General features: G+C 40.8%; 1 protein-coding gene across 3 annotated transcripts in view; it reads right to left on the reverse strand.

Annotated features, from left to right (window-relative positions):
- Window positions 1–3,211: 3,211 nt before the first annotated feature.
- Window positions 3,212–20,282, reverse strand: part of LOC111658107 (nuclear factor of activated T-cells, cytoplasmic 1) — a 61,417-nt gene continuing 44,346 nt past the window's right edge. For all 3 annotated transcript variants that reach the window (XM_023410523.2, XM_023410522.2, XM_087175197.1), the window contains one exon: window positions 3,212–5,116. In XM_023410523.2, the coding sequence (XP_023266291.1) occupies window positions 5,061–5,116 (56 nt within the window). In that variant the 3' untranslated portion in view covers window positions 3,212–5,060. The remainder of the gene's footprint in view (window positions 5,117–20,282) is intronic.

Here is a 20,282-nt window from a genome sequence, read left to right on the forward strand (position 1 = left end):
AAATAGAGCTCTCAGGGTGAACTAGAAAGGGATATTGAAGACATCGACTTTGATGTGGAGAATAGAGAACTCACGTGGCCTGATCGTATAAACACACACTTAAAGATAATTCTCACTTTTCACATTTCTTAAGCTTAAACATGTGTCCCACCCCTAAATTTTTATAAATCCTTGCACAACATTTCACGCATCACAAAAGAAAGAGTGAATCAAGCTGAATGATTGCAGATGGAGAATAAAAGACGACACAAGATTTTCCAGACCCCATCTGGTTGCCTTTCTGAGCGTCTCTTAAAGTGTCTTTTAAAAAGGTGATTTGTCTGTGTGTCAGCAACGATGTGACCATGTCAGCATGTTGGCGGATCATCTGCTGGCTGCTGCTGTCACATGTGAACAGTCCCATGAAAGGGTCTGTATATACACCTGTGGCGCCCGTCAACCCCATCCTAAACAGATTAAAAACACACATGTAAACACGTGCTAAAATCCACACACATACACATGGTCCTCATCTTCTCCCTTTGTCATCCTAAAGGTAATTGATAAGACGGTCTGTTTATAGTCATCTGACATATGTTTCTGAAGAATAAAAAAATCCCAAAATCTGACTCAAGGGACCAAAAAAGATCAAATGTAGACCTGGCTTATGGGACACAGCTATCAAAGGTCCCCCAGTATGGTCAAGCAATTATCTCTTAAAGCATCTCTTAAAGCCACCCCCATGGTTCTTTCAACATGCCCTTCATAACAGAGGTATATTGAGGATTTACTGCCTGCAGATGGCCGATGAGAGACTAGAGCAGCAGCTCCAGCACTGTGCCTATGCACTCACTTTATAAAAGCCCAAATCAAGGGCTCGGTGGGAATACAATTGGGGAGGAAGCGAGGCCGTAAAGACACTATAAATCTGTTCAATGAAACTTCTAAGTTGTGCCCTTTGCCAGGTGCTGTGTGCATCTGGACCTCAGGGAGAAAATGGCACGCGCTGCAGTCCTTAGGATCAGGGACTGATTTGGACGTGCATGCTTTGGCCATCAAAAATCGCAGAGTCGCTGTCTGTCACTTAGTCATTCAGTCATCATCAGTGGATCAGTCCTCAGCCCGTTATTTGGTCAGGTAATCAGTGGAATCAGTGCACAGCTGTATCCGATGTCATCATATTTGACATTTTATACAAATAAATATATATTTTTAGTGACTTTCAGATCCATCCAGATTTCGAACTCGTTCCATTGTAAAATTATTGAAATCATGGAAAAACAAAGTTATATACACACATCAAATTTCCAGCAGGAGAGATATCAGTTTGCTTGGATTTAAGAGAAAAACACAAATCACTTTCAGATAACAAAGTCATTTGCGTACCATATCAGAGGCTAAAGCCAAAAGAGGCCGTCAAGCTGCCAACATATTTTTGATGCCAAATAAGAAAAGCCAACACGACCATTCCTGAATTGCTTGTCAGTTTCAAATAAGAAGAACAATAAAACACGATTTCTGGTAAACTGAAATAAGAGTTCACTGTGAACTTTTTCTGTATTCAACCAGACCAACAAATACGTTGTCCGTGATAAGTTTAGTAACAACGTTTCTGTGATTTGCAGAACATATAAAATAACAACATGTCATCACTATGTTAATAAAAGTGTAATCTGGTTGGCATAATGTTTCCATCAAAACTACATTGATGTTAACACTATTTCAAGGTGACAGTTGAAAATAATCTATATATCATCTTATAAGCTGTTATATCTTAGCAGATAATCACATTTACTGAAATTATGTTTAATGCATTCCCGGTTCTGTTCTGGTGAACATCAAAAATGAAAGTGATGCTTATCTTTTGATAAACGTCATTTCATTCTGAAGCTGTATTCTATGATCATATCATGGCAATCCCACTCCTTTAGATAGTGTCTTCACTTGATTACTGTGTCGGCAGTGGAAACCATGACCCGGCGTCACCTCTCCATTGTGTCAAAGGGTACGGCGCTGATCAGAGGAAGACTAAGGTAAGAAGAACAGGGTGCCAGGAAAAAGGGGCGTGACTGCATCTGTAAATAGTGGGGCTATTTTTGGGCTTACCACGGTCATACAGGGGAGCACCGCCCAGGCCTGCCTTCTGTCACTATGGGGATGGGCGCTTCATAACTTTGCTGGATGGAAAAAGTCTGGAGGACTGGCAGGTGGTACACAGGAGTGTGGCACATCTCCCATGGCGAAGAGCTGTTTCACTCATAACTAGCCACCACTAACAATACTCACCGGAAAACACACAGGCCTCTGCTTGTACTTGGCATATCAGCAGCCCGTTGCGTTTCATCCTGATGAAGAACAGCGTAGGTTTGTTTGCAGTGCGGTTTGAAACAAAACAGTAAGACAAAACTAAATACCAGCTAGTGATTGATTTATTAAGTGCCCTCTTTGTTGGCAATGGAAAAAGGTAAATGTGTAAGATGTAAAACCATTTGTACCTTCAGCCACCATTGTAGGAATCACTATAAATTAATAATAATAAAAAATACCAACAGGCTTAAAAGTGACTGATAAATTATATTGAAAAATAATTGTCAGGTGGCACTATTTTGTTTTTGCACCATACTCTTGTCAATGTCCAACTGTCTCCATTTCAGGTTTTATGAGGGATATAGGTACAGGTTGGAACAGTCTGAGGTTTATTAAGGTCAAGCTATATAACACAAGAAAATCGCAGAGCCAGGTTCGAGAAAAAGCCTTAAACTAAAGCAATGCCATATGGGCCATGCATGTAATAGTCAAAAAATACTTTTAGCATGAACTGAGGGGGAAAGAGGACAAAAGAGAGAGAATGCATTATTTAATTCAATATTCTGTGGTACAAAATGTAATAGAATTAGCTGAGATTCCAAAGGCATTAAAAATGAATCTCCACAGTAAAAAAAAAAGTAAGTCATAAAGGTGTCAAAAATCATTTTGAAATTTCCATTTGGAGAAACGTAAGTTTGTTTGGAGAAAAAACAAGAACATAAATCTTGCAGATAACCAAGAAATGGTTTGGACACCACCTCAATAGCAAGTGTAAAACCAAAACCAGTTACCTACAAATTTCTGGTGTCAAAATCCCAACAGAAAAAAATATTTAAAGATTTTACATTTAAATATAATTTGAAAAGGCTCACAGAATCATTAATGTTGTTGCTTAACACCAAAATAATCGAGGACTTGTGATGTGTATGGTCACCATTATGCCATTTATTAATTAATTGTTGAGAACACATTTAAATGCACTTAAAACACATTTCATTTTTCATAAATATTTCATATTAAAGAGAAATATGTCCCGACTTGTGCCTACACAGAAAAGCGTTATAGACTTGCAATGATCTGATGATCAAGAAAGAGAGTAAGGCACAAAATAGAAACCTTATTCATACAGTTTAGTCATGCTATTATACTATATGTCCAAAAGTGTATTAGGAAGCTATATGGAAAGCCACTGTCAGCTAAATGATCCCCAGCATCGGTATGGTGTGCATGCTCCAAAAGACAGGTAACATGGAAAAGACTGCAGCTTTGTGAAAGTTTATGACATGACACGCGGAAATCAATCTACAATATTTGGTCTGGAGGCAAGAAAAACCTGCTCTGTGTCTACGGTAAAGTGCATAATGTTTTTCTGTTTTTGTTGTTTTTTGTATGGGGAACCATTCTACGCTAAAGTCTCTGACAGAAAGAGGAAAACTCGGACAATAACTTCACCAAAGGTAAAATCCTTTGGTTTAATCAGATCAATTATTGCCAGCTGTAAATAACAGTCCTGCCAACTCCTCAGTTGAGTCACCCAGATGAAAAATAAAACTGAGCCTGTGGCATACTTAGATTATCCCTGTGCCTATTTACATGCAAACCTGCAGTGCAAGAAGTAACAGACAAATATATATAATATTGTCCTGGAGTATTCTCATTTAAATTCAGCAGGTAAGCATACCATTGTTCAACTATCTTATAGCTTGGGGGGATAAAAACTCTGCTACCTGCCTTTATAAGCCCCTGCAACCAGGAACTGTTGTCATAGGATATGTATTATATATTTCTCTGATTGTCTGTGCGTCATTATGTCGTGATCTGGGTGGAGGACTGGAAGATCGGGGCAGGATGATTAAAAATAGGCACTAAGGTGAAAAGCATAATGCAGGGTGTTAGAAATGGTACAAATCATATCAGGGGAAGACAAATGGAGAAAAAAAAGGGAAAACTAAATAGCAAAAGAGCACGATAAAAGCATAAGGCATACATACTTCCAAATACATGTTTATACAAAAGAATATCATACAATAACATTCAGTATAAATGAACAATGGGATATAAGGAAGCGAGAAAAAATACAATTCTACAATTCACATACTCCTTAGATACTCTTCTAGCCTTTTATTCTGTGTCCCTGTAAACAAATCATTGAAATGATACAAAAATGTCATATAAAAACTTCCACTTTGGGTTACCACGAACCATTTGCATTTGTGTGTCTGCTGCTGCTGTTGTTTGCTGTCAATATCACTGTTGTAAGGCACCGATTCGGTTGTTGCGGACTGACTGCACAAACAAAATGAACCAAAGTGATGAAGCATGACACTCATTGTCCCGTTAGTTTTGTCCATGCATTAACATACAGATCACGCTCGGACTGAAGATTGTCATTTGTCAATGATAGAAGAGTAACTCAGTCTCATTGAGCTGTTTGGTCCCCTAAAGAACATCTGCTGTGAATTATTAAGGCAAGTGTAGTCGTATACTTTGCCCCTGATATCACTTCCCTTTTTTTTTTTTTTTGTAAATAAAACATTCATCTGTTAAAATGGAGCTTGCCAGTGATTGTCAATGTGAATCTGCAGCAAGTCTTTGACTGAGAAGGGGGTGATGGCGACGATGGTCCAGTGGGAGATCCTGGTCAAAAATGTATTCTTCATCATCTGGATCTCTGGGTTGGTTTTTTTTTTTGTTTTTTTTGTTGTTGTCCTCTCTTTATGTTGATGATGCTGCTGTTTGAGTGTGTGTTGCTGCTGCAGGAGACATCTGGATGTCTATGCATGAGTATGCACGGATATGCTGGAGAGGTCGTTCCTGATAATCTCGTTAACTGTGGAAACAAAAGAGAGGTGGCAGACTGTTATTAACCGCTCACAATGAATAATAATTAAAATCATTAAAATACTATTTCATATAACATAGAGAGAAGTTGCAGACGTAAGGCAGGTGATAGACTGACCGGCAAGATTCACAGTCGGTTAATGTACTCCAGGGACCCAGGTGCTGTAGTGCATTATGGGAAGTGTCGGATTTTGGTGTCATGATGCCCGATAGGAATTAAAGGTAAGGAAATAATGGCTTCTGCTGTTTCAAATCACTGGAATGGACCTCTAATAGATTTTTTTTAAGAATATGCACCACACCCTGCTTTTCTGCCTAACCTGGACTGGGCTTCACTGTGTCTATATCTGGTTTTAAGGCCTTTATTATTTCCCTTTTGTGCTAGTATTTTTTATAAATGCACGTGTTAAAACAAATTACCATGTAGAAAATCTGGGGCCAGGTAGGGAAAAATTTGTACTGCCACAGTGGGATAGAGAGCTATCAGGGGGATTAATAGGGGCCCTCCAACTCATTTCTGTCCTGGGCCCAGGGGTGGGCATTCTGGGGAGAGAAATGGGGCTAATTAAAAAAGTGTCTAATGCGAAGTTTTGTGTTAGTTTTAGTCAGTTAGTTGTGTTATTTTTTAAATTTGGCCTCGATCTGATGAAGTTTAAATGTGGCATTTATTTTTCTTAATCCAGAACACTCAAAACTTTAATTGAAGACAGTGTCGCAGCCTGCAATAAATAATGTCACATGTGGCAAAACTCCATTAAATACTTGGCATAGATATGGGCAAGTTGAAAAATACCGGGTATCAGTGGTCACAATCCAAACATATCAATGTCATTACCATGCTTTAAAACTCATATCGGCCCCATACACCCATCTGTGTTTTGAAGTCATGGTCTTGTCTTTCCTGCACTAGTTCCTGTGCCCGCGCCTTTCCCACAGTCAGGCAGACACAGATCAGTCTCCTGCCTTTATCTGCTCTGTGTTCTTTGGCAAAACAGAGGGAAGTGACTGTGAAGATGGCGAGGACCCTGAGCCCCGTGGCTTAGCGCAAACAAGAAGCTCCTCAGTTTTAGAGCAAGCCGCGATAAAGCGGACTGATTCAGACAGAGAGAGACAGAGTCTGGTGAAACCTCCACACGCAGTGGAGCAGAGACAGGAAGTCCACCCACTCTGAGGTTCAAAGTGGGCACGCAGTTTGTTATCACTAGACACTGTTTGTTGAACGGTGAAGCACTGGCACTATTCAAGACCAAAACATCAGATAGAGAAAACAAGGTTGTTTTTTAATACCCAAACATTTCAATGCTGTCATCTGTATGATGACATATTGACATATTTACAGTTTGGTGCTGATGAAATATGAACAAAGCATGTTTTTTTTTGCTTTTTCATGTACAACAATTGATGTCAGCTGAACTGATGTAAGGGAAATAATGTGTTGAACTAACACACCAGTGTGTAGCTACACTTATTGCCAAGGATGGAAACAAAAATAAAGATGTAAATGAATAAACAGATTGCATTTTTTTAAAGAAGTAGGCCACACACCTATAATAACATGCCCTGCTTACTATATCTAGTCAAATACCCACCAACACATGCACACATATGCACACACACACACACAAGCGCACGCACGCACGCACACACACACACACACACACACACACACACACACACACACACACACACACACACACACACACACACAAACAGGTTGGTTGGGACTCACCTCCTTCAACAGGAGGAACTCCCATTGGAAAAATCCAACCTGTGCCAACACTGCTGGCTGTTTTCGACTCTATTCTGCTCCAGGCTAAACAGGCATTTACACGCCGAGGTTATTTTTAGCTCTGCCATTGCAGGACATAAAGGAAGTGCGAGCACATGTAACAATTAAATGATCAAACTTTAATGTCGCAGCTCGTTTTTTTGTTAGCAGAGGTGAGAAAACAGCTCCAGGAGGGGAAGGGAAAACCCAACGAATGTACTCTTTATTGTTCTCAGAGGGAAAGCAGTGGCTTCCTTTCTTCTTTTCAGTCAAAAAAAAAAAAAATAGTGACGTCTCCTCCACCCACAGGTTAACTACTGTGTTATTTTGTATTATCAACTAATATTTTCCATCAGTACGTTCAATGATGTTCCATTCTTAAGAAACAGGCGATAAAGAGAAGAAAGGTGAGACACTGGCCCCTGTGTTTTCATCTTTGGCAAAGTGAGAATCTCAGAACAGGATGTGGCCAACTGTTACACCACAAGACAACACCGACAGGCTATTTATAGTTGTTTAATGGGGTAGCTCTTGTCACTATTTAGTTGCAACAACTTCTGGGAAATGAAGAAAATTTTACAGAACAGTAGGTGAAACCTGAATGACGGATAACACACACACACGCACACATGCACACACACACACACACACACACACACACACACACACACACACAGGTAATGACTTTGAGTATGCAGTATTTTTAATCGAATCAAAAATATTTTTTTTTCATTGAAGTGATTTTTTTTTTTAAATTCTATTTTGACAAGGATCATATTTTTCTTTTGAAGTCAAACTGTTCCACGTGACAGCTCTTTATTTTTGAGTCGGTCTCACCTTCCATGAAGTGACTAGATAACCACAAATATGCAGCACAAGGGAAGGCAGTCAGACATGCTGAGGAACATTTTGTTCAGAGTGGAATTTGGCTCTAAAATTTCAATTGCCTTGCATAATGCGGATGGGCAGGGGTATAAGTACAACATCTCCTCTGCAAACTGGGCCTTGTAAAGCTAGTTTAGAAAGCATGCCAGCTAGTTATTTTCCACATTCATGATCTCTATATGCCATTGTAAAAAAGAATGCTATGTTATGCTACACAATAATGATGCAAGTAATGGGTTTATGGTCAGATATGTACATAAATGAACTCTAAGCCTGGCATCATTCCCAACAGTATTGGAAACTTGTTTTGTTTTTTTTTTCTTTTTTTTTTCAGTTTCCCAGGTTAATAATGGAAAGCTATTACTGCTGTTACTGGGAGGGTACCCGCTCATGAATAAACAAAAACAGCGGAAAGCTGAGCTCCAAATATTCCCCTGCTGAAAAAAAAAAAACAAAAAAAACAACACGTGCCTTGCTAGTCTGAGTTAAACAGAGTGACATCCTTTATTAGCTGTAGTGTCAGTGCAATCAGTAAACCACAGTCCGGACCTGTCAGGACTCATACTTAGGGCTGGGCGGCTGGGAGATCTATTTCAGGCAGGCAGGCAGGTGTGAGAGTGACACAAAAATATGACTGTGCTTTACTGTCGAGCCAAGTTCAATGCACAATTCAGCTCCTTTGTGAGGGCCTACCAGTGTTTTTTTGCAGTGGCTTACATCTAAACCTCCGTCTCCATTGGGTGTGACTGCTGGCTGAATGAATGTTGACCTCGCTAAAATAATCCGTCTGTATCAAGTGTGAAGGAAAATTTTTTCTGCCTGTTAGAGCGGGTGGTGAAGTGCTTCCAGTGCACGTGCTGCCCACTGTAGTGCATGCATGAGCAATGCAGGTTAAAATAGGTACAATCGATTATCAGAACAATACAATGTAACACATAAAGTTTGGCAACAATGGGCTCGTCTTTTTTGGTAACTTGACGGCAGCGGAAACAAACTGTTAACACAACACTGACATACAGGAGGAATGTAAATCCAATATTCCTCCGCTTTAGGCTCGGTTTTTTGGGTCTCCACCAACCCAGCTCGGCTGTGACTTTCTAACTTTATCTGAAAAAAGCCAGAAAACTGCATCAAGCTGTTGTTTACAACCTATTGTAGCTGGTCTGTAATGCTTTATACAAAGGATAGACAGACCTCTAAATGTCCATTAGTCCAGCTGTCTCTTGGCTTATCAACAAACAGGAGACAAATAGCCCGATTATCAGACTCAGTTGCTTGTTAGTTTACTCTTCATAATTCAGCCTGACATTGTGTTTATTTTAGCCATTTCCAGAAGAGGGGTTATTTGCCCTAATTAATTATTACTGATTTGACAAATTGGTCCCATTGATGTCAATTTTTCATCTACACAAAAGCAATGATAGTGTATCTATACTGATTTAAGTGGGGGTAGTTTTTTTGTAAGTTCACTTCTAATCCATGTTGCCGCCATTTTTTCTGTCACCATTCATTTCTGGCTTTGGCACAGGAAGATGATGAAAGAAGTTTTTCCAACTGAAAACACTGTCAGTTAGCACATCACCAGCTGTGTGAGTTGCCGCAAAAAAATAAAAAAATAAATGGAAATGTGAGCAGCGACTCACCATAAGATATGATAAGATACAAAAAGTCTGAGTTTTGTATATATAAAAAACATGCAAACTGAAAATAGAAGAAGTTATGCTGCTGCAAATGTGTCTCTTTTTTCTACTCAGTAATCCAAGCATTATGTTTTCATTGGGTTACTCTGAGAGTCCAGCGTAAACCTGACCTGCACTGGGGATTCAGTTAGTATTGTTAGAGGAGAGCGCTGTGCACTGGGGTTCGATAACAGCCGGGCTTCCTCAGAGAACAGAGGATGCCCTGTGGTCTGGTGAGATACAGAAACCTGGAGGCCTGAGAGCTGCTCGGAGGTTCCTGCTGTTGTAACACGATCCCCCTCCTTCCAAATCAGGACTGACTGGCAAAGACCTGGCAGAGAGTGACTTCACCTTCCCCTGGCTTCCCTCAGCTGACTATCCAAAACACGACCTCTGAACTGAAGGTTGTAACGGAGGCTTCCTGCCAGGGACTCCAGTTCTCACTCGGAGTCTCTTGAAACTGAAGAAGCGGAGGGCACCTTCCTGAACTTCTCTCACTTTCACTGCATGAATAAACTGCAGCTGTGTTGGGGTCAATGACCTTCACACTGTAGCAAGGGGGGTGTTTCCTCTGCTTACTTGTACCTCCTGGAGTGGCACAATCAGGTTTGTGAGAAAGAGGAGGTAGCTTCCTTCAATTGTGGCACTCAGACTCTCGGCAGCATGTGAGGAAGTTCGTCTGAGTCATAGAAGCTCTTTCATATAAACACAGATAAACACTGGCATCAAGTCTGTGCAGGAGCTCAGAAAGAGTAAAAGGCTGCAAGACGGACTCAAAGTTAAACCTCATCTGAACTTGTGCTTTCATGTGAAATTGATTTGGTGGGGAAGCCAAACTAAAGCTCAAACTTGCTGGAGAGAGACAATTGAATTTCCTGGTACATATTACTTTTGTTTCCCCACTATATCAAATCTTCTCTCAGCCTCAGTAGAAACACTTAATGGACAATTTGCTGCCTCCCACACACGGCTGGACGGAGAGAGACTCCGACACCGTCACTTATCATGTGCTGGTAACCAGCAGCATCACAAATAGGGAGGGGGTCAAAGGTCAGAACACACACGTAAATGTCAGGGAGAGAGAGCGACTGAAAAGAGAAGGAGCGAAATGGAGGGAGACACAATCATTATTCCCATAGATAAACTCAAATGGAAAGAGACAAAGCGTTCCACTAATGCTTCATCATGATAAAGTGCTTCATAAATTCATCGGAGTCTTGCAGGTAGACAGCTTCTAATCCATCGCAGGGATCCCTTTGGGCCTAATGATGTGATGATATGTACAGACAGCATATTTCATCCCCACAGCTAGGCTGATGTGTGAAGCCCTGGGCTTTCCCATGTGGAAATACTTAGTCTCCTCAACTGACAGCGGAGATGGAGGAGAAGAAGAGGAAAAAAAAAAAGAGAAAGAGTGAGAGAGATATAGGGCTGCAGAGCGAGAGTTTGTTTTAAAACAACGCTGAGTTTACACTGAGAGCTGAGGCTTTACAACTGCCCCGCAGCAGCAGCTGTGCGGTGACGCTGCTGCGCCGCGGGCCACAGCCAATCACCTCGCTCACGCTGCTCAGGTGAACCGTGACGCCGTGAAATCTATAATGTAGACGTAGACTTAATGGAAAGAGACAACAATGTGAGAAATAGTTGATGAGCAAGGACATATTTTCCACTGGGGACCGTGGAGACATGCCCCCTCAAAAAAAAATCCTATTTTTGTCTCCCCTTACTTTTCAGTTTGATTTACTCTCTCTAAACAGAATCTCTGTAGAGTCCAGTTTCCAACATCTAGAGGAGAGACGAGACAAGCAGATAAAAATGTTCATATGTTCATCTAAATCTCTTCAATTATTGCTCTTTTCACAGTTCTTAAGCTATAGTAGCAGCAGTGACTGATTAATGGACTTTCTTTCTCTCCTGTTCTACCCTCTGATTGGTGGAAAAATACCTGTAACCTGAGAGAAAGACCTGCAGGGAAAATACTGCAAACACCACTGCATGAAAAATGATTAAATATCTGTTATCAAATAGTCAGAATGCTCCTAGATCAACTCACATGACATCAGATCTATGATGAAATATCAGGTCTCTATTAACATTAACCTTCCCGATATCCGCTTCCATTGTAATTTGTCATTTGCCTCACTGATGTAAATTATATGCATGGAATAGCATTGACACAGTTACTTTTTAATTATCTGTTTATTTATTCGTTTTTTCTTTGAAACCAAACCTACATCCTCGTGTGCTGAGGGAGAAAATGACGAAGGAGAAGAGCTGCGGGACAATGAGACTGATGAGAGCGAGAGGAAATACTGTGTGTTATTGCGTGTTGGTAAAGAGGAGGGATATGATCCCTCTTTTGGAGAGACCAAGAGAAAAGAAGAAATCAAGTGTGGAGTGTAAACACTAAGTGCTCTGATGTCACTGAAGAGATTTCCAATCAATACGTCTGCTGCTGTTCTTAGACAAGGGCTCCTTGCTCGGTTGGATAAGAGAGCTATAGCAGCCTTGAGAAATAATGATGACATACTCTCTGAGCCTCATGTGGAGAGACAAAGTGGAGCGGGGCTCTAATCTTCACCTGTGAGTCTCTGATGTGCCTCGCTCTTCAGACGACATGCTTTATGGCTCTCTGTAGTCAGATGAATCTGACATGTTACCAAACCAAATGACCCGGCCCAGGAGAGTTCAGCCGTCTGCCTATGGTCCACATTAACTTTAACTAAAAATGTTGTGCTCCAGGCATGAGAACGATTAAACTACACCATCCCAAATTAGAAATCTAAAGCCAACAACTTTCACCGAGAACACCACCACTCATGTGCTTATTTTGGCGACGGCGGTGCGTAACCTCTGTCTTTGATCTTGCGTGGTGTGCTGGGCCTCTCCCTATCTCACCTCGCTCTGTCTCTCTTTGTGAGCCTGCCACTTCCCTCTCCTCCTCCTCCTCTCATTTCCTCCTGGGCCCAGGAGGCCGCGGGTGTGCTCGCTCGAGGTTGGTCCCCGGGGAGGATGAGGGGGAGGTGTTTACATGGTTGGAGCTGCTCTCCAGTGCCCTCATCACTGACTTCTCTGAAATCATCACGCAACTTGGCCAGACTGCATTGTAAATGATAACAAAATAAAAGTGTAGATTGTAAGAGTGTTTTGAATAGACTGTCAGCTCTAATGTTTAGAATGTGAACATAGAAAATTAATTATACTTAAAACTGCCAGCGTGCATACAAAAATCTCTTTTTCAGTGCACTGATGTACAATATTGTCTCACAATGCAGTGCATTCTGGGAATAAAGGCTGGACAGCAGTAAAAAACGCAGGTAGTGCTTCTAATTTTTCAAATTCACATGAACTACTTGAAACATTGCTTTCTTATCTAAAACTGGTAAAATGTAACCCTACAAGTTTAATACAGCGGCTGCCAATGAAATACTAATTATCAGTGTCATACTTGTGACCTATAGTTACATGGTTGATGAGCGGCTCAACCATATTTTTGTCTTTCCTTTGCAGATTGTTTCATTTAATGATTTTTAAAGTAAGAAATATTTATATTTATGTATTTTTTTGTTTGATAGACTTATCATCTTGTGAATCCCCAGACTTATATATGGGGCCCATTGTGGGGTTTGACCACCAGGTTAGGAACCACTGATCTAATATACTAACTGCAATAGGTTCCCTCGCACATAAACATTTAGTGTGTACTTTTTCAACATAAAAAAACTAAACAAAACAAACGGATGCTGACCACATTTTAACTGACAAATGCTGTCGAACAGTGCAGATGCTGAATGCAGCACCACAACAGGACTTTCAGCTGTGTTGATTACACAGTTCAGTTTGATTGCGTTGAGTTGTAAAGTATTTGTTTAGCTGCAGTGGAAAATACCACAACAGAACTCGACAATCAGAATGTTTATCGAAAGCAAACATAAAAGTAAGAAGCTAAAGAGCTTCTGACACAAAGTGCGTATAGATGATTGAAGACTGTGAGAAATCAAAAGCTCAGTTTCACACGACTAGTGAAGCGTAACCGCGTGAAGCAAACACCAGAGTCAGAAAAAATTCACCAAACTGAGTGAAACACACACGTCTTTGTGATGGAGATACGAAAGGAGACAGATTAAAACTTTTTGCATGGCTCATTACCAGTGGCTTTATGGTAAAATAACTCAGCCATCTGATAAACTCGCAGTGATTGATTCAGAATTAGAAACGTATGCTTGTGCCGAAGCTGATGCAGACGGGCTCGAGATTTCCCTGGTTTTAAAAATGGCACACAGTGAAAAAAAAAATATGAGCATATTGAAACAATCATACTTCATTGGGTTGCAGCCGTCTGAGTGAGAATTTGGCCGTGCACCTGCACATAATACGATTTATAACTGCATTTGTATTGTGCTTCTTAAATCACCTGTTGACTGTCAGTCGTAATGTGGGATTTCAGAATTGTTTTCTTTTATTTATATATCGAGAAACTATGTTCTCCGTGTCCAAAAGGGCTTAGATCAGTGCAAGCTTTATTGTGAACTATCCATCACGGATAGATGGCTCAGAGAGGCTCCTTCCTGTTTTTTAGTGTGCGTGTCTGCTTGTGTGTATCAGCACATCATGGCCTTTGGTTAACCTGTCTGTTTTGCCATCCATGAAAAAACACTGGTTTTGCTCTCTGTCCTCCGCTAGTAAAAGTTTTGTGCTGCAAGGATGCAAAAGCTGCTCATTTGATCGGTCTGCTGTTTCAAATGAAATTGGTTCAGTTTGGTGTAAGGAGGAACCAGGCCTCTGGGGGACTTTCAGACTTTTTTTCACAACAGCACGTTGGACACTTCAGAACTCTTGCTCAAACTGGCAATCCTAGTCTCTTATAGGTTGTTTTACAGGTTTGGAAAGCATGCTCCGTTGAAAGTAACATTTCCACTGATCTAGCCTCTTGGAGAGCCTGACAGAGGGGTTTTGCAGGCTCCATCCTAAAGTCACAGAAAAGGCACTGAATAGTACACTAAAAGTAACTAAATCCTAAAAAGCTCCCGCTGCACACAAGAACACGGCCTCTCCCTTTTCAAACATCCCTGCTGAGCTCTAGCGACTCGACTCCGTGCTGAAGCTGAGTGCGATATGATCAGCACTCTGTCTGCTGACCCTGAGAGAGCGAGCTGCCCTACAACTTTAAATCCTCAACGCCTGCGGGGATTCAAAGACACCGAGGAGGAAGGAGGTCGCCTCGGGGCACATGGCGGACTTATTCCACACGGACCAGTCTGGAGACAGGAGAGAGGGGAGGACTTGGCAAATGCGCCATTCCTTTCCAGCACCCTCCATTTGATTTTCAGAGTCAAAGGTGAAGACGGCGACATTTTTCTGTCACCTGTACATCACAGCATATCACACCACATTCTCACCTGCTTCTGTTTGTGATCTCTCAGATTTAATAGTTGCTGGGGCTTAGGGAGGGAACTTAAATGCCTTAACAGAAACAAGAGCCTGCTATTTTACTCTATCATGCAGTAAATCTAACTGATTTCATTAAATTGTACGTGACATTTTCATTCACGCAGTGTTTAGGAGCCAAGCTTTCCAACTCAGACTCGGTGCAGACTTGACATCTCTGATTTACAACATAAGCGTAAAGAATTGTCTTCTCTTCTATTTATGCTTCTTCTAGGCCCCAATGGATGGGGGAAGATGAACAGCTTAAAAAAAAAAAAAAAAGTAAGTTGTTGATTTCAGGGCAGAAAAGCAAGATAACCATCTTCTAATAAGACACTCTTCGTGAAGTGTTTACATTATGTAATTAATGACAATATTAATGCTTAATACATTATTTACAAATGCTTTTTGAGCAGGTATAAGTTAATTTTATGAACCAAACTTAATTAACGATGCATACCTTATCTATGAAGCATTAGTAAATGATTCATAAAGAATTCACAATACTATTAGTTACAACATATAAACACATTATAAAGGGCGTTAATAATCAGTATATTTACACTTAATAAATGGGTTATAGCACAGTATAATGTACTTGTAAGCAGATTGCTTTAAGCTGGATCTCTTTATCACTGGCTGAAATTTGTTTAATTAAGAAAAAGTTTAAGAGTAAGTATAAGATTTCATCAATAAATGTATGCCACCAATATCTATGATAACTGAATACTTTTATAATTCATACTTATATAAAATGTGATGCCTGAAGATGACATCATTATACTGAAACTCATTATACTGTGAATCTTAAAATATCTGATTGGTGGACTTTAGTTGTTGACATACATTGGATACATTAATTAATCCCTGAAATGTCCTTATATCTGCTTACAACTATATCAAAGTATCCTATAAACAATATATTATGTGTTAATTTTCTGCTTTAAAATGCTTATTAAGGGACATGGGTGTGGGGTTTGAAGGCACTGGTTTATATAAAGTGTTATACTATTATCTTAAATTCTTATATAATATACGCATTCTAATAATATATCCTAAATTAATTTGAAAAGCTCATGATACATGAGCATTTGAAAGCAGGGATATTTCAGTGCTAAATGCAGCTAAACAATAAACCATCTCGGTTTTTCTTGAGCTACAGACCTTAATGTAGAAGTTTGTGCACTGCTTAAGACCCTCATCATTTCTTTCCTCAGTGCTGCTCACACTGTACAAAAGGCTTACCGAGTGTGAGGGGATCTCTCTATTTGTTAGCATGTTGTTTTGAGAGGAATTTGAGCTCAGCTGAGGACAATCGAGAGAGTCAGGGGACCCGTTGAGGCTTATAACTGCGATGGGTCATATGTCAACAGTAGGACACTTACAGTTCAGTGGTTATGATCATTCCCTCCCCAGAAGTAAACCCATTCACCAACTGCGTGGTAAGTCTCTGCACTGCAAGCGGCCACTGGTGGGAGAGGAAGAACATGTGATCTTTAACTTCAGTGGTGTTTATCTTCCTTTGACTTTTAGTGTTTTGGTTTTAACAGCTTTAGCTACAAAAGGAGTGTGTGTGTGTGTGTGTGTGTGTATATGTATGTGTGTGTGTATGTGTGTGTGAAGAACAGGGGCAATGGGAGAAGCTGCCAGGGAAAATCACCAAGATTGCATGCTACTTTCTTCCACCTCACATTTTCCCCTCTTTCTCTTGGTCTGTCTGTCTCTCTGTGTCTCTGTCTCCTTTATTTCTATGGCTGACCTGCTTCTTCTCATGCTCGCTGAATATTCCTGGATGTGAGGACATGATGAGAATCTCCTGACCCCAAAATCTCAAAACCCTAAAGTACATCTCGTGACTTATGTCCCTCCATTTTAGCTTCATGAGCGATGAGACCAGGTATCATGCTTAAAAAAATGAACAAAGTGTGGCGAGACAGCAGTGGATTATGAACGGCAGAATTATATAATCTTTTCAGACAGATTGATTATTTTGACAGTTGCATTTCATGTTAACCTGTCTGTGTTTAGAATGATTTGTCAATGGACTATACGACTGAAACAGGGCACATGTGCATTTGGTTTACAGTCTTGTGGCAGTTTGTACTGGGATTCTCACTCTTTCAAAGTTTATATCTGCATCTTTATTTCATTCTCTCTTATACTTTCCATCTTCATGCCTCCTCCTCCTCCTCCTCCTCCTCTTGTTTTCTCTTCATGATTATCTCTTCCACCCTCTTCTTTCTGAGGTATCTGTGCATGGAGGAGACGACAAAATCTGCCAAGAGTTGCAAAACCCAAAGGCTTTCCCCATCCCTCCCGGCTGGATCAGACCTCTCTGTTGACATCCGTCGCTACAGGATACTATTTCACTGAGCTAACAAATTTCAGATGGGGAGCTGTTATTAAGTGGTCTGGGACGGAGGCCTACTCCTGTTTACTGATGCCGCAGGTATTTACATCCCCTAAATACCAACCAGAAACATTGCAACTGCTAGGGACAAGCATCTGAGTGTGGTTATTCTGTTCAGATGAGAGGATCCCATCTGTGAACCACGTTCAACTGTCTGTGGCTGGACTTAAGGGTCCTTGAGCGAGACCCTGTGAGCTCCAGGCTCGCTGTCCCGAAGCTTATCCTGATCTCTGACCTCCCTGTGCGCAAGTCAACAAACAAAAATGTGTCTTTCGGCAAATCAGTTGTGCTTGTTTGGTGTTTTGTGTGTGTCGCGTCTTCATGAGTTTTCCATGTGCTCATATTTTCAATGCCAGCAGGAAATATCCAAGATTCAAAGCAAATTTATGGTTTCTGTGACTGTGCAGCGTTTGCGGTGTGCGCAGCAAGCTCAGTTATCTCCACAGAGGAACGGTGTTTTATGGTAAATGCAGTGCTGGTGTAATGTTTGTGGAGATTACATTATGTTCTTTAAATCACAAACAAACCAACATAGAAACCGCCGACCAATCAAAACCTCTGAAATGAGGCCTGCACTTGCCACAACAACTTTTTGAACCTTACGGACACTGGATGCTGAAAACAGTTTTAATTAACCTTTAAAATGAGAAAAATGAAGCCAGACATTAAACCGGTAAGAGGCTGAATCAAAGCTTGAATACAACCTTCACCAAAGGACAGATAACGACCTCGCAGCCTCACGGGGGGAAGGAGACCCGCTCACTGATCATCCAGTCAAGAGCTGTCAACCGCGCTGACATTTGTCATATTATGATTAGGTAATGAGAGTGTCTGGTATGAGGTGACTGCTCCATGATCACAGATACACACAGGAAGATCCCAGCCAAGCCACAGGCTATGTCTGAGTCCTGACCCGCTGTGATCTGTGCGGCTCGGTGGCTTTTCGACGCGCGTTTCCTAAACCTCAGAATGTGAGCCACATAAACCGAGCCTCTAAATGGCTGTGTCAGGAGAAACTGTAAGAAATACATGACGTATGATGAACTGAAGGGATATAGCCTTAATGAATAGACTCTGTGCTGCACCTTGTGGCTTTACGCTGCTATATTTGATTGTATACTTTGTTCAAATCCATTTTTGCTGCTGATGCCAGGTAACTGACTGCCATAAAAAGTCCACATGGTGTTTCCATCTTTTTACACAGCTTGGAACGATGGAAGAAAATAAGACATAAATCTTTACAGTAGCAAAATCTGCGTCACACATCTCTGACATTTGGGCAAAATAAACACGAAACCCATTCAGGGTCCGAATCAAAGTCTCCCATCTAAATGTGCGCGTGTATCAGATCCCAGACACAAAAGAAACCCAATTTGTTTAGATAATTTAGCTGCAGTTTTGCAGCAGACACATTCTTTCTCAGTGACTGTGGATATTATGACAGAGCGACTGAAACCAGACCAGATCCTCTGGCTAAGCTTCCAGGGTTTGGGGTGTACACACACACACACACACACACACACACACACACACACAGACACACACAGACGCGCACGTATAAAAGCCAGCACATTGCGGTAATGAATGGATTGAATTCTTACAGATTCATCTTGCTGCACTTATCAAAACTAATAATATTCCCAACGGTTTTAGAAAGAGCTTAAAATCAAAGCGCTAATACGGTGACCCCATTGCCACTGTCATATGTAACCACTTAGATCCAATTATTTGCTAAACTGCAAGCAATCTTGGACAATAGTGTCTATAATTGAGTGGGTTTCATAATATGTGATATATAAAAAAAGAAAAAATCTGATCACAACCAGGAATCTAAAGGCTCTTATGTTCCGCCAAGAGGACAGAGATAAAAGAGATGTAAGAAGAAACAGAGGGCGCTAAGGTAATCCAGAGAACTTCCACTCAACTACAAAGGTATTCTTCTTCTATGGCGAAGACGCCGCCGTATTCTCTGGCTTCCATTACTCCACTTGCACTGCTACTTCCGTACTTTATATCACAAATGTGTTTAAGCAGACTGTTATCTACTTTACAAGAGTGACTTCAACTTTCCAACTGAGTGCTGCTACAGAGTATAAAGATTTTTTTTTTTTTTTTTTTAACCACCAGTTTTGGCTATGCTCTTCTTTTCCAACATTATACGACTACAACTAACAAGTTTACAAGATCAGGCATGAAATTTATGTCTCTTTATAAGCTAATTGATCAATTAATATCATACACAACCTCTACCATGACTGGAACTACATATATCTTCATATTTACCTCAGAGCACACTCCTTCATCTGCTTGGTACAGTCAGTAATATCTGATAACAGGTAACAGGAGTCACAGCTGTTGCAATTTGCCCAGTCAAAGTAATGTTATTTGATCGTAATGAGAAGAAATTGAATCAAATCCATTGCTGATCCCAAAAGTGCAGTTGTTGATCCATAGCTTAGGTGGTCTCAGGCCAAACCATGAGTGCAGCCACCTATTCATTTTTCCTGTGACTATAAACCTTCTCCAGCATCCCAAACTTTTACCTCTCCATATCACGGGCTACCAGGAAAACAGGATTCCTAATATGAGAAGGCAGCAATAACAACAATAGTAAAAAAAATCCACATCCTCTTTGTAGTCATAAATAATAAAAAAGCCATCACCCTTCTTCTTGTACAATGTCAATATCACTATGTCTAAAAGGAGACTACGTTCTTGGCATTGCACTTAACCACAAGACAGCCTTTCTTTCTGTGCACTATTAGCTGGGGCTTGACCTGCTCCCCGAAGGCCACAGTGTCAGAGGTGGAGTGTTGTGAAAGCACAAGCTGCCGCTGGCTCTTACAGCGCTTCCACACCCAGCTGACCCCACCGACTGAAAGACACACACACACGCACACAAATGCATACCATCGAAACATACAGGAGCAGCTCTGCTTTAGTGAGTCCCATTAGACATTTCAACCTCTACTTTAATGAACCCCCC

The sequence above is a fragment of the Seriola lalandi genome, unplaced genomic scaffold (assembly GCF_002814215.2).
Source record: "Seriola lalandi dorsalis isolate HSWRI2012SDOR001 ecotype SW California unplaced genomic scaffold, Sedor1 jcf7180002054425, whole genome shotgun sequence".
Taxonomy (NCBI): Eukaryota; Metazoa; Chordata; class Actinopteri; order Carangiformes; family Carangidae; genus Seriola; species Seriola lalandi.